Source organism: Mercenaria mercenaria, chromosome 2 (genome assembly GCF_021730395.1).
Source record: "Mercenaria mercenaria strain notata chromosome 2, MADL_Memer_1, whole genome shotgun sequence".
Taxonomy (NCBI): domain Eukaryota; kingdom Metazoa; phylum Mollusca; class Bivalvia; order Venerida; family Veneridae; genus Mercenaria; species Mercenaria mercenaria.
This window is the reverse complement of record NC_069362.1, coordinates 75,410,996-75,424,425: the sequence shown is the minus strand read 5'-3', so window position 1 is coordinate 75,424,425 and position 13,430 is coordinate 75,410,996. Positions and strand designations below refer to the sequence as shown.

General features: G+C 35.5%; 1 protein-coding gene across 1 annotated transcript in view; it reads right to left on the bottom strand.

The window, feature by feature from the left end:
- The window catches only part of LOC123562295 (fas-binding factor 1 homolog), a 40,925-nt gene extending 27,578 nt beyond the window's left edge, over window positions 1–13,347 (bottom strand). Inside the window, exons 1-11 of the mRNA XM_053537013.1 lie at window positions 13,223–13,347; window positions 9,938–9,971; window positions 9,453–9,506; window positions 8,263–8,335; window positions 7,403–7,508; window positions 6,556–6,952; window positions 6,247–6,339; window positions 4,806–4,973; window positions 2,710–2,832; window positions 2,109–2,360; window positions 21–117 (exon numbers count right to left, since the gene is read on the bottom strand). Coding sequence (XP_053392988.1) covers window positions 21–117; window positions 2,109–2,360; window positions 2,710–2,832; window positions 4,806–4,973; window positions 6,247–6,339; window positions 6,556–6,952; window positions 7,403–7,508; window positions 8,263–8,335; window positions 9,453–9,506; window positions 9,938–9,971; window positions 13,223–13,231 — 1,406 coding nt within the window. The 5' untranslated portion in view covers window positions 13,232–13,347. The remainder of the gene's footprint in view (window positions 1–20; window positions 118–2,108; window positions 2,361–2,709; window positions 2,833–4,805; window positions 4,974–6,246; window positions 6,340–6,555; window positions 6,953–7,402; window positions 7,509–8,262; window positions 8,336–9,452; window positions 9,507–9,937; window positions 9,972–13,222) is intronic.
- Window positions 13,348–13,430: the final 83 nt, after the last annotated feature.

The window sequence follows — 13,430 nt, the reverse complement described above, 5'->3', positions numbered from 1 at the left end:
ATAAAAAGTGTGTTACATACCTAACAGATCTGCGTGATGTTGGTCTAGAACTGTTGGAGCCCACTGCTGATGGCATGTAACTTCCAAACAGGTAATCATCCTCTGCCTCCTGCCCACCTAGTGATGTTAAAGCTTCATTTAAAATTATACCTCTAGCAACATGTTCAATATTTGGTGTGGTTCTGGGCATTTTTGGGACCAAAATTCAGCCCCTTTCCATCTTCAAACAGTATATTCTTTCAAGAGATGTCACTTGTTAACTATGCAAACATCCAACTATTGGGTAGTGGAATAGGTACTTGGTAGGTTTTTCACCCTTTTGACATACATTCCTCTCATTTTTTTTTTCAAATATTTCAACCAAAACTCTTTGTAAATATGTAAACCATACCATTCAAAACAAAAGATAACGTGCTTCTTCTGGAGTGTAACATACAGCAGCTGTCCATAAGAGCGTGCTCGACTATTCCACAGCTTCTTAGTCAAACAAGGGCCATAACATGGCAAGATTTATGTAACTGAGCTAATTGATTATAAATTTAATTCTTATTATGGCAATGACAACAACTTACATGCAGAACTTACACCAAATTTTCTAAGTTAAACAAGAGCTGTCTGATAACAGTGCGCTTGACTTTTCTCAGTGCTTGACTCTGAATTAGAGCTTTGCCAGAAAAAAATTTAACCAAAAAAGGGGCATAACAGAGTTATGTGGATTGTTTCTCCTGGTGTAGATTTTGATAGTAAATAACTGTTTTCAGTTTCAAGTCAAAAGTTTTGATAGTAACAGAGAAATCTGACTTTATCAAAAACTTTAACCAAAAATTCTAAGTTAAAAAGGGGCATAACTCTGTCAAAATTCAAATCAGAGTTATGTGGATTGTTTCTCCTTGTGTAGACTTTGATAGTAAATAACTATTTTAAGTTTCAAGTCAAAAGCTTTGATAGTAACAGAGATATTTGACTTTATCAATTATTTTACCAAACGGCGACGCAATAGCTCTACCTTTTCTTTGAAAAGTCGAGTTAAAAAGGGTCATAATTTGAATAAAATTCAACCAAGAATTATCTAACCTGGTTATTTAAGTAGATCTGATGACTGGGAAGCATTTTGTGAAGTTTCAATCCAATACATTTACTTGTTACTGAGATACAGCATGACAGATGAACACAAAATTTTAAGTTGAAAATGGGTCATAAATGGAATTAAATTCAACCAGGAGTTATCAAGCTTTGTTATTTCAGTAGTTACGATGACTAAGAAGCCTATTGCAAAGTTTCAATCCAATACATGCAATGGCTACTGAGATATGAACTTGCACACAAAACTTTAACCGAGGTGGGACAACGATGCTGGCACCCAGAAGAGTAGAATAGCCCTCACTGTTCTCAACACTATTTTTCTACAATGCCGTTTCTCCCCTAGTTTAGTCATTATCAGACAAGATTTTCCCCACCCACAGGGTCCTGCTACTTTTCCTCCAAAAATTAAAAAAAACAAACACTGGTACTTTATCAAAATAACATACTTTACATGCTGAAATATTAGAATGAAATATATCTGATATTTAATAGTGATAAGATATAAAAGCACATTACAATAGTAAGAAACTATAAAATAGGTTTATTCAAAATATGAAAAAAAAAAAAATGTTTTACATGTAAGATCAAAATATCTACCACTATTTTCACCCATGGCTACAATACTCATGAAAATACTGCATGTGGTGTTCACTTTTGCAACATATTCTAATCTTTTAAACAAATATCCTCTATGTAAAATTACAATGATGTTTATGACATAGAGTTAAGATAACAAAAATGATGTTCAACTTGGAAATGCATCCCTTTTCCCTACAAAATATAGTAAAATATATCAATTCAGCCAGACTTGTGTTAAAGACTACCTCTAAATAAAGACCACCTGCTTATGAAGGCAAAAATTTTCCTTCCTGCTTGACCATAAATAGTGTAAACTAATTTGTGTTAACAGACACCTGTCAACAAAGACCACTTTTTTCATTTTCAAATAGTGATTTTTACAGACAGGTTTGACAGGATATGACCTTCTCTGATCACTTAAAATTGTCAAAATATTGTAACTTTACCTCCTTGTGGTTGTGTGTATTTTGCATCAAGAACAAACTCCTTTCTTTCCTTTGCTGTTTCCAGATGTTTCGCTACAGAACTTTTCCCAAGAAGTTTATCCATCGCTGACTTGGCTGGCCTATTGTCTTCATCATCATCAGGTAATTTGGCCTTAGGTTTAGGGGCAGCACCCTTTTCTTCTATTCCAAGGCCTCCAAGGAAATCATCATCATCACTGAATAATGCCTCCTCAGTTTTCTTCTTTGTAACACCTGCAAAACAATAAATGTACATTTCAGCACTGGACAATATATTCCTGTGTGCAAACAAGAAATATATCTCAGTAAAAGTCTGTAAATTACCAATTCTTATAGAACCAATTCTTTTTTTTCACTTACTGGTATACCACCATCTCTTTAAACTCTTACAACACCAATTTATGATTATTATTTAAATTTATTGCCTACAGTGCTATTTTTCTAGAAATTTGAGGAAAACTTTATTTAAACTTTTTCATTTGTGAAGAGAGTTTTTTTAACAAGACATTGTGTAATATATTTGTGCTGCTGGGCTACATACCTGAAATATATTTGAGTAAGGAAGTAAAAAACAAACACTTACCAGGTTTAGATGTGTTCTGTTTCTGTACTGGGACAGGTTCCTGTTCTTTTTCTGGCGACTCGGTCTTTGTACTTCCACTACGAGTAGGAGGTCGGTCAAACAAGCTCTTCTGTCTGGGCGATTCTACAGCAAAATGGAAAAACAAAACTCTGAAATATCTTCTGCACAGATGTCACAAAAAACAAACAGGAGTATGAGACCTGTTGTCTTTAACAATACCAGGTAAATAATGGCAATGTTTCTTGTTTTTCAAATATTCGTCATTTAATCTTGGCTGCTTCATCTGTCGTACATTTCAAATTGTTCTTTAACCAAGTGGTTTACTACATTCTGTATATTTGTGTCTCACTTAAGCTAGAAAAAGTTCTTTATGAAGAAGTTAATGATCTGTGAACTTACCTTGTTTCATATCTAAAGTAACTGCAGCTGATGACCTGTGAACTTACCTTGTTTCATGTTTAAAGTTACTGCAGCTGATGATCTGTGAACTTAATTTGTTTCATATCTAAAGTAACTGCAGCTGATGATCTGAGAACTTACCTTGTTTCATATCTAAAGTAACTGCAGCTGATGATCTGTGAACTTACCTTGTTTTATATCTAAAGTAACTGCAGCTGATGATCTGTGAACCTACCTTGTTTCATATCTAAAGTAACTGCAGCTGATGATCTGTGAACTTACCTTGTTTTATATCTAAAGTAACTGCAGCTGATGATCTGTGAACTTACCTTGTTTTATATCTAAAGTAACTGCAGCTGATGATCTGTGAGTCCACCTTGTTTCATATCTAAAGTAACTGCAGCTGATGACCTGTGAACTTACCTTGTTTTATATCTAAAGTAACTGCAGCTGATGATCTGAGAACTTACCTTGTTTCATATCTAAAGTAACTGCAGCTGATGATCTGTGAGTTCACCTTGTATAATATCTAAAGTAACTGCAGCTGATGATCTGTGTGATTACCTTATTATTTCATATCTAAAGTAACTGCAGCTGATGATCTGTGAGTTTACCTTGTTTCATATCTAAAGTAACTGCAGCTGATGATCTGTGAGTTCACCTTGTTTCATATCTAAAGTAACTAGATGTGTCGGCCTGTGAACTTACCTTGTTTCGTATCTAAAGTAACTGCAGCTGATGACCTGTGAACTTACCTTGTTTCATATCTAAAGTAACTGGATCTGCCAATCTGTGAACTTACCTTGTTTCATATCTAAAGTAACTGCAGCTGATGATCTGTGAGTTCACCTTGTTTCATATCTAAAGTAACTGCAGCTGATGATCTGTGAACTTACCTTGTTTCATATCTAAAGTAACTGCAGCTGATGACCTGTGAACTTACCTTGTTTCATATCTAAAGTAACTGCAGCTGATGATCTGTGAACTTACCTTGTTTCATATCTAAAGTAACTGCAGCTGATGACCTGTGAATTTACCTTGTTTCATATCTAAAGTAACTGGACCTGCCAATCTGTGAACTTACCTTGTTTCATATCTAAAGTAACTGCAGCTGATGATCTGTGAGTTCACCTTGTTTCATATCTAAAGTAACTGCAGCTGATGATCTGTGAACTTACCTTGTTTCATATCTAAAGTAACTGCAGCTGATGATCTGTGAACTTACCTTGTTTCATATCTAAAGTAACTGCAGCTGATGATCTGTGAACCTACCTTGTTTCCTGTCTAAAGTAACTGCAGCTGATGATCTGTGAACCTACCTTGTTACCTGTCTAAAGTAACTGCAGCTGATGATCTGTGAACCTACCTTGTTTCCTGTCTATAGTAACTGCAGCTTATGATCTGTGAACCTACCTTGTTACCTGTCTAATGTAACTGCAGCTGATGATCTGTGAACTTACCTTGTTACCTGTCTAATGTAACTGCAGCTAATGATCTGTGAACCTACCTTGTTACCTGTCTAAAAAGTAACTGCAGCTAATGATCTGTGAACTTACCTTGTTACCTGTCTAATGTAACTGCAGCTAATGATCTGTGAACTTACCTTGTTACCTGTCTAATGTAACTGCAGCTAATGATCTGTGAACCTACCTTGTTACCTGTCTAATGTAACTGCAGCTAATGATCTGTGAACCTACCTTGTTTCGATTCTAAAGTAACTGCAGCTGATGATCTAGGTGACAGATTTTCATTTGATTTCTGCCTGGTAACTTGCTGTTTAGGTGCTGCTTTCTTTGTTGGTATCCCAAAGTCTTCTTCATCATCAGAAAGAGGGATACCAGCAAGGGGATCATCCGCATCAAAATCTGCAACATACACAAGACCATATAACAACAGAACACAACAGGACTATCCTAGCAGTCCCTGGTTTATCTTAAGCCACTGTATGAGCACTTTTATTTGTGGAGTTTGCATTCACATGAATTTATGACTTGAGGAAATATAAGTACACAGAGCTTATATGTGACCTATGTAATGAAAACCAGGTTTATTCCCTTGTTGATGACAAATGTATTAATCATGACAATCATTTTCACATAATTTATAGTAAGTCAAAACAGTAAAATTACTACAAATTGTTTTAAAATCAATTAGAAATATTAGTAGGTAAACTGATGTGTAACAATGTCACCTTTTGTTTGTTACTATGTGATTTATGCCATCGTGTGTTTTTATTGACATGTTAGATCAATTATTGTTACTGTGATTGCATATTTGTTCCCATTGTTTACATGTTATCAATAAGTGCTACAAATAAAGTCATTTCCTCAGCATACTGTCCTACAGTAAAAATGGATGTGTTATAAAAGGGAATAATACTTTGCAATACCAATCAATTTGGTTGTGAATTACTACTGAGATGTTATGAATCATAGCCAAGTACAGATTACAAATTATTATAATAGCCTAATTAGGTTATTCAAATTATTATCAGAATTTGAAAAATTAAAAATATATTTCTATTCTTAATGTATTGCTTATATCTGGTAAATTATAGTGACTTCTGTACTTTTGCTTTGCCTGAGTGCATACTTATGAATCTACCTGTCATGGGAACAAATTCATTAATTTTCTTTATGTTGGCAGCCGAGCACACAATGTTTACAAAGTGAATATAATTACATGTACAGTATTGACTGCTTCCATTGACATTGTACAAACTTCATGTTGAGAGGCTGTTATTGTTAGGACATTTGTATCATGCTGAGAGGCTGTTATTCAAATATAAACAAAAAACTACTGACTAGAATTTCATAGTCAGCAACATTAAAAACATTGTACCAGTCCTAGACAAATGGCAAGTCTTCCACAAACTGTGTGTTGTAGCTCCTACACAAGACACAAGGAGCAATTAGTATGACCTTATACAAATTATTTATTTCATTACAGATCTAACGAATAACCTCTACACTGAACCCGTATTGTCGAATGCATCCAGCACATCCTCAAGTCCTGTATCCGGATGTGCATGCATGTTTGCTAGGCATAATTTTATACGAACAATCCAGATTAACACTTCACACTAGAGATATAACTTTTTTAGACTTATTTATTAGAATAAATTATAGAAGAATTTACCTCCAAAGTCAAAAGACCTGGTTTTAGGAACTGTTCTAGGTCTTTCTTGCTCCTGTCCCGGCTTCAGTCCAACACTAGCCCTTTCATTTAAATCTGAAAACAAAAATATACAAGCAAAAAATCAAAATACAATGAAATTCAATTCTGGAAAATGTTTCATTCAGTTACATCAATGAAACTACTAATAAGAACAAACTTATACTACAAGTTTACTACTGTCCATGAATAAACAAAATACTTAAGATATATCCCAATGAATCCATTGACAAAAAAAAAAAAAAAAAATAAGATCTGCTTCATTGAACTTGCCTGTCATTTTTCCTGGAGCAGTTGTAGGTCTATAGTCAGCGGTTGGTTCACTTGTTGGAGACTGTGACCTTTTGACTGATGATTTTTTAGAGCCACTTCCTGGTCTGTTAGAATCAATTCCAGAGTGCTGGCTCCCTGGTGTGTCTCTGCCAGTGGGAGTCCCTCGTGCTGGAGGTGAAGTTACTCTCTGGTGTGTAGGGGAGATCACTCTATTACCAGGGGAAGACATCCTGAGAGGAGGTGAAGATGCTCTGGGAGTGCCACCTCTCGACCTTGGGGTACCAGTTCTCCGTGGTGTTCCTCCCTTGCCAGTTTTGTCCTTCAGACTGCCACGTTTTGGAGTTTTAGTACTGCCACCAGTGACTGGAAACAAATCAGCATCCAAGTCATCTAGATCCTGAAAGAGCAAAAATACGTGTCTTGCAAAGGGAGCATAATCAAGACTTGATGTATTCTGGAGAAAGTTAAGTCTGTCTATTGATTTTAAGTCCCATCAATACAACTGTATTTCAGTTTTACTGTTGGAGGCAGACTTCAGGGACCCTCCAGACATTACCTCAGGCATGGACAGGTATCTGGGTAGAACTGCCAACCCTGCACTTGTAAGCTTTGTAATATGAAAGAAATCTACATCCAAATCAGAAGTAACAAAACTCGCAACGAAAAGAGGCAAGTAGGTTAATACTGTATTCAATGTGTGAATTAAATAGTATTTGTACAGAATAGTCTAAAACTCACTGAAAGTTGCCTTCTGGAGGGCCTTTCTGTAAAAGTTAAAACTTTTCCCTGGAACTGTTGTGTACTAAGGAATACTTATGTATTGTATGCAAAGATAAAATATACATACTGCAATACTTTTAGCCATTTTGTTGACATCAGCCTCGGACACATCTGACAACTCAGCATCCTCTGCTGCTTGGGCCAAGCTACTGTAGAAATCCTCATCCTTAGAGCTGCTCAAAGTTAAACATAAATATGTTATCAACAAGCAAACAACTGAACATGGCTGATTATCATACCATCTATGTCATTTCTGTTAATAATACAAGACTCCACAGGTAGACTACCAAAAAGCAATTTTGAGCATTTTACAAAGTGTGTAAATCTACAGATTTAATCTGTATCTTAAATGTTTATATTTTACAAACACAATTTATTACTATTAACTTCTTTCATCCATGGTTAAAAATTCATTTTAGAACTGAAAACAAGGAGCTGTGTTCAATAAATGCTTGATGCCCCCGGTGGCATCCTTGTCGATACAAAGCAACCTAAGTCCAAAACGAGGTCAAGGTCAAACTGAGGTCAGGTGATGTCTGAAGATGAGGAATGGTCACAGGTTACATCTGCATTAGTATCAAGTCATTCTAGTTAGGGGTATTGATGCTAGACGAAATGGTCCCATTTGATTAACCTCGTACAGATGGACGAACGGACGGACAGGACAATCACTATATGCCTCCCGCATCAGTAGATGCTGGGGGCATAAATAACTAGTACCATTTTCTAAGTCAGGTGTTGGACTGTGTGTCCTCTACAGACACCATGTAAAGACTGAAGTCAAACCCTACCAGCAACTTCCTTCTTTTACAGATCACGTTGGCTAAAATTATGACAATGCCCTATTTAAACATTTAAACCCGTCACAGACAAGCATACTGCCCATACACTGTCAAAAGGCAAAAATTTAAGAAAATTTTGACACACCTTTGTTTCTTGGCAGAAAACTGTTGTCTCCCAGCATTGCTGTTTGTATTCTTTTTTGGTGGACTTCCTTTATCTGCAGTAAAAAATCACAAGAGGTAGCCCACTTGACTATTTTGATGATGGATAGTGAAAAGGGGCATAACCAAAGAAAATAATGAAGAAAATTATTTTAAAAATTTCATAATGCAAACAATTTTTATCAATAATCTTAAAGGCAACTGTAAACCAGATATATGTCAGAATAGTCTGAAACACATCCATTGAGAAAATGCTAAAGTTAGTGTTGTGCTAAACAAGAGCTGTCACTAATGGTGACAAATGCCCCCCGCAGCGCCTTGACCTTTGACCTGGTGACCCCAAAGTCAATAGTGGTCATGTACTCAATAAGTACTATTAGCATGTAAAGTTTGAAGGTCCTGGGTGCAGTGGTTCGCGAGTAAAGTGCCTTCATGCAAAAAGTTAACGTTCCCTTCATGCAAAAAGTTATTGTGACGAACGAATGGACGGAGAGTTGAAAACTAATATGCCTCCCTTCTGGGGCATAAAAATAGGTAAATTCTATGTAAAACGGGACCTTCATTCATGCAGTATTAGTGTCACAGAAGCATATGATGAGAGTGATGATGAGAAACCACAATTTAAAATCTGAAGACAATATACTTCCATAGTTAAAGATCAGTGAGCTCGGGCATTTTTTTTTTGTGGCAGCAGTGATGGGATACCGAGGCAAAAGAAAGTAAAAGTTGAGAAAAAAATCTAAACCATGAAACAAGACAGACACAATGGTAATGTGGCGGTATGGTGAGGTTTGAGGTGCTATGGTGGGGATTTTGTGTGGTGGTGGTGTTAGGATACTTAGGTACAAGAAGGTAACTGTGCAAAAGAAACAACATTTTTTTGTGGGCGGGGGTTAGTGGTAGGAAAATTGTGGGTTACTGCACTCTTGAAGGTTCTAGTTATACTCTGGATATGAAATATGACTGACACATCTGACCTTAACCTTTGACCTACAGGGCTAATAATTCTTTATAAACAGGCATTACAGCTTCTGTGCTGTGAAAAAAATCTTTTATTATCATGACAAACACTTCTTCATTTAAATGCATGTTATATCTTCGAACAAAAAATATACTACAAAGGAAATGATAGAACTTATAACTAAAATCTAATCAAATGCTTGTCATATTTACCATCATCAAGGAGATCTCCAAGTAAATCATCTAAAGGGTCTTTAGCTGCAGATCCTGGAAAACATTATGAACCAGTATTTATTATACAAAATTTATATAGCACGCTTTTCCTGATAAACATGTTAAAATATGCTTCATATACAGATAGGAAAGATATGCATTAAGTTAATGATAATGATTAAGTTAAATATTATTTAAATATTCATGTGTCTTGAAAGGAAAAATATTTTATGTAATACAATAGTTAATAATTGATATTATCTGACTATCTACATCAAATAATACCAATTATTAACTACTGTATTACATAAAATATGTTTCCTTTCAAGATACATGAATATTTAAATAATATGTTCTTCATACCTTCATAAAAACACTCAAAAATCCTTTGCCACTCACCACAAACAAAAACGACTTTATATACTTTTTACAACCTTTTTTTGTTTTACATAGTGTCATAGTGACGAAAGTATTGGTAATCTTACTTTGTTTACTGCGGTGGCCCCCTGGAGTCCAACCCTGTAAATGCAAAGAAATTATGTTCTTAGAGTTGTGAAACTAGAGTACTTCGAGTGTGTGAAACAACTAAAGCCCAACATATAACACTTAGAGTACAAATGCCCATGATTTAATGTAAGACACTGTCCCCAAAAAGATTAAAGAATGCCAATCCCCATTTTCTAATGCATAATATCCCTCTAAAGGAAAACCGTCAATTAAAATTTTCCCAAGAGAAGCATCTCTCTGGTAACATTTAAATGAACAAAAAGAAAATATTGCTCTCTATATAATTGATCTGCGTCCCTTTTGTCAATTTTACCATTTAAATACAAAGTAACATAGCGGCCCAGAGAATATTTCTTTTACAGAATAAATGCTATTTAATGTATTTGATGGAAAATGAAATATTTGCCAAAAAAAACAATGTATACTAAGTATACAAGTCTTTACTGATGAATGAAAATCCAGTTGAAATAGACGTCTGTGTAAAAAGGGTGGAGGAAATTACAGCTTCTTACAAACTCTTCCTGTTACCAGTACGAAATAATAATTAACTTTCCAAATATGACTTTTCTTATTTTGACTGGGGCAGTCTTTTTAAGAAAAGTCAAACTGCATGCAGGAGTTGCTTCCCTTGAACTTCAGAATTCTCTACCTATAGGTAAGGGAGATAATTGCGAAGAATATTGAAGAAAAGAATTATTATTTTGTTAGTCCGATTTCTTTATTTCTAAAGAATCAGCTTCAAATACTTATGTGGCATTGTCTTTAATTTATTTATTTATATGGGTTTCTGCTTCTGCTTCGATAAGGTGTAGGGCCTTTTACAGCGTAGGACACCGGGAGGAGTGCGCTAGTAATACTGAGGGAGGGCAGACTTAAAGCCCTCAACTGTCTGTGCGCCGACTATCTCACTTGACAGATGGTTCCAATCCACAGTCGTGTTTATGGCACACCAACACAATATAGGTTATATGGCGCCAAACAGGACTACAAATTTTGGTTTCACACCTCATTTACATCGAAATAAAAACATGAGGTATGGAATCAAAATTTGCATACCTGCTCAAATCACAGAGTTACAGCAAAACCAAAGTGTTAAGACCCTATTAGCCGCCTCTTACGATCATGCAAGGGTAAGTCAGTGGTTCCAGTTCTTTTCATACACAGATCATCCCAGAACCATTTAATTAAAGACATTTAAATGCACAGCAACCGAAAATTGCTTTTATGAAACATTCACCCAAAACACATTTTGTGCAATAAGATGCACATAATGTCACTTTAATAATATAATCTCAAGATAAAAAATAATTTCGAAAAAAAAAATTGCCCACAGCGGGGAGCGAACCCGTGGCCCTGACAAAAAACATAGTTTTATGAACCAGCACCTCAGACCTCCCAGCCATCATAGCAGATCATCGCCAGATGACTCTGGCGGTGAGTATTTTTATTATAATCATTGATGATATCGTCTGTGTCATGGCTCTGCTTGTATCCCGCGACAACCTATTTTCGGACACAACCCGTATTCGGCCAGGCCCGGTGATGTTTTAGTTTTCCTGGAAAACACGCCCCTCCCGGTTTCCCACACGCATGCTTTGTTAACAAAAACCATACAAATGTCACGCTGGTAGTTTTGAAAAAAAAAGAAATTAAAAGGGTAAGCAAATAATAAAAACTTATATACTGTTACATTTTTAATTTTTTCACTATTCCCAAAATATCACGTCCAAAATTTGTGTTTTTTAGAAATAAATCCAATGTTTTCATGTTGAAAGCTCTGTCGTCCGACAGATGAGGTTATTTTACAGGCTCCGCCCCCACTATCAAATTTTGCAAAAGTATTCTTCACACAAAAAGTTACCACTTATAGACCCGTGTACCTTACGAGGTTTTTTTAATCAATTGGTTAATGAAATTTTAAATAGTAGTAGTAAAGTTTTTTTTCTGTTTCTTTTCAGAATCACAGGGGTCAAATTTAGCAACATTTTCTACTAGCTAAAAGTAGCTAGTGCCCTTTTTGTTCACTAGCTAATATGAAAAGATACCGGCTAATATTAAACAATAATATTTAATTTACTTTATTAATATTTTACTGGTCAAAACCTACTGATTAATCTCTGTAAGTAGCCAGTCACAAAAAAAATCTATTAGCTTAAAATAGCTAGTGCCATTTTTATCCACTTACAAGCTAATGTCAAATCCTTCCATGTTAACTTGATGCAAGCTGCAATCATGCATTATATCAGAGTTTTGTTGAACAATGAAATATCATTTATAAACATACACGATAATATTCCTTTCATGCAGAAAAATGTATACCTGCAGAACAAAATTTATTCAAGCTTTGAAGACATTTGCTTGGTATATTATTGACTAGCTGAAATTAGCTAGTACATTTCAAGCTCACTAGCTATTCTCAAATTCCACTAACATTTAGCTTGTATGCTTGTCTAAATTTGAACCCTGAATCATGTGCCCACTAGGGGATCATACAGACCTTATGATGATAATATGTAAGGGATGGGTACACTTATCATATTGTATGTAACAGTGAGGGTAATCAGAATAGGAGACACGTTCCTGTGTCCCATTTGTGCTGATCCCACCAACTTACTCCATAAACTAACACTGAAAATACTTTATAAATTCGTTTTGGGTAGTTTTCTTGATACTAACAGTTAAAATGAATGTTCGAAATTTGTTTAAACTGTTTCTGACTTTTTGTGACGTAAACTTTGGAGCGCAGTATATTTTGAAGCAGGTGTCCGAAAACGGGTTGTACAACTTCCGGTTAATGGAAAAGTAGGTCAGCCATGTTGGAAAGGATATCTAAAACATGCTGCGGGATGAGGTTTGTTTACTTGCGTATTTTTTAGGATAAATGATTGTTGAACAAAACTCCAGCATTTATAATTGTTGTACATTTTCTACGTAGCAAAATGGTAGTGATATACCGTTAGGTGTCCGAAAACGGGTTGTACCGGGATACATTTGACTACGCAACACCAACCAAGCTCGGACTTATTTAGCTTGTATTCCTTGGACATTCAAGTTGCGTTGAATCGCTCGGAGTAAGTTGTCTTTACTTTTTATTGGATTGTATTTATAAAACATGCTCCAAGAGTCTGTGCATAGACATAAATTTTGAACCAAATCCCTTGATTCCTGTGCAAACATGAATATTTTGCCGCAAAAGCCTATTTTGAATAAAAAGAAAACAGCTGTTACATGATGTTTATGAAAGGATATTCAGAAAAGCTTACTGCGTCCATATGCCTGTTTGTGTTTATATGAATCAGGAAAAAATACAGCTTTCTCGAAATTTATTCAAACCAACTTCCAATTTTGACAGGTTAGGCAGCCATTTTTAATCATATTCGGAAATGTTCGGCGATAATCAATTTCACCGTTAGAGACAAAAACCGAATCAGAATGAAATAATCGGATTGGACAAGCCGCTGCCTATTCGAC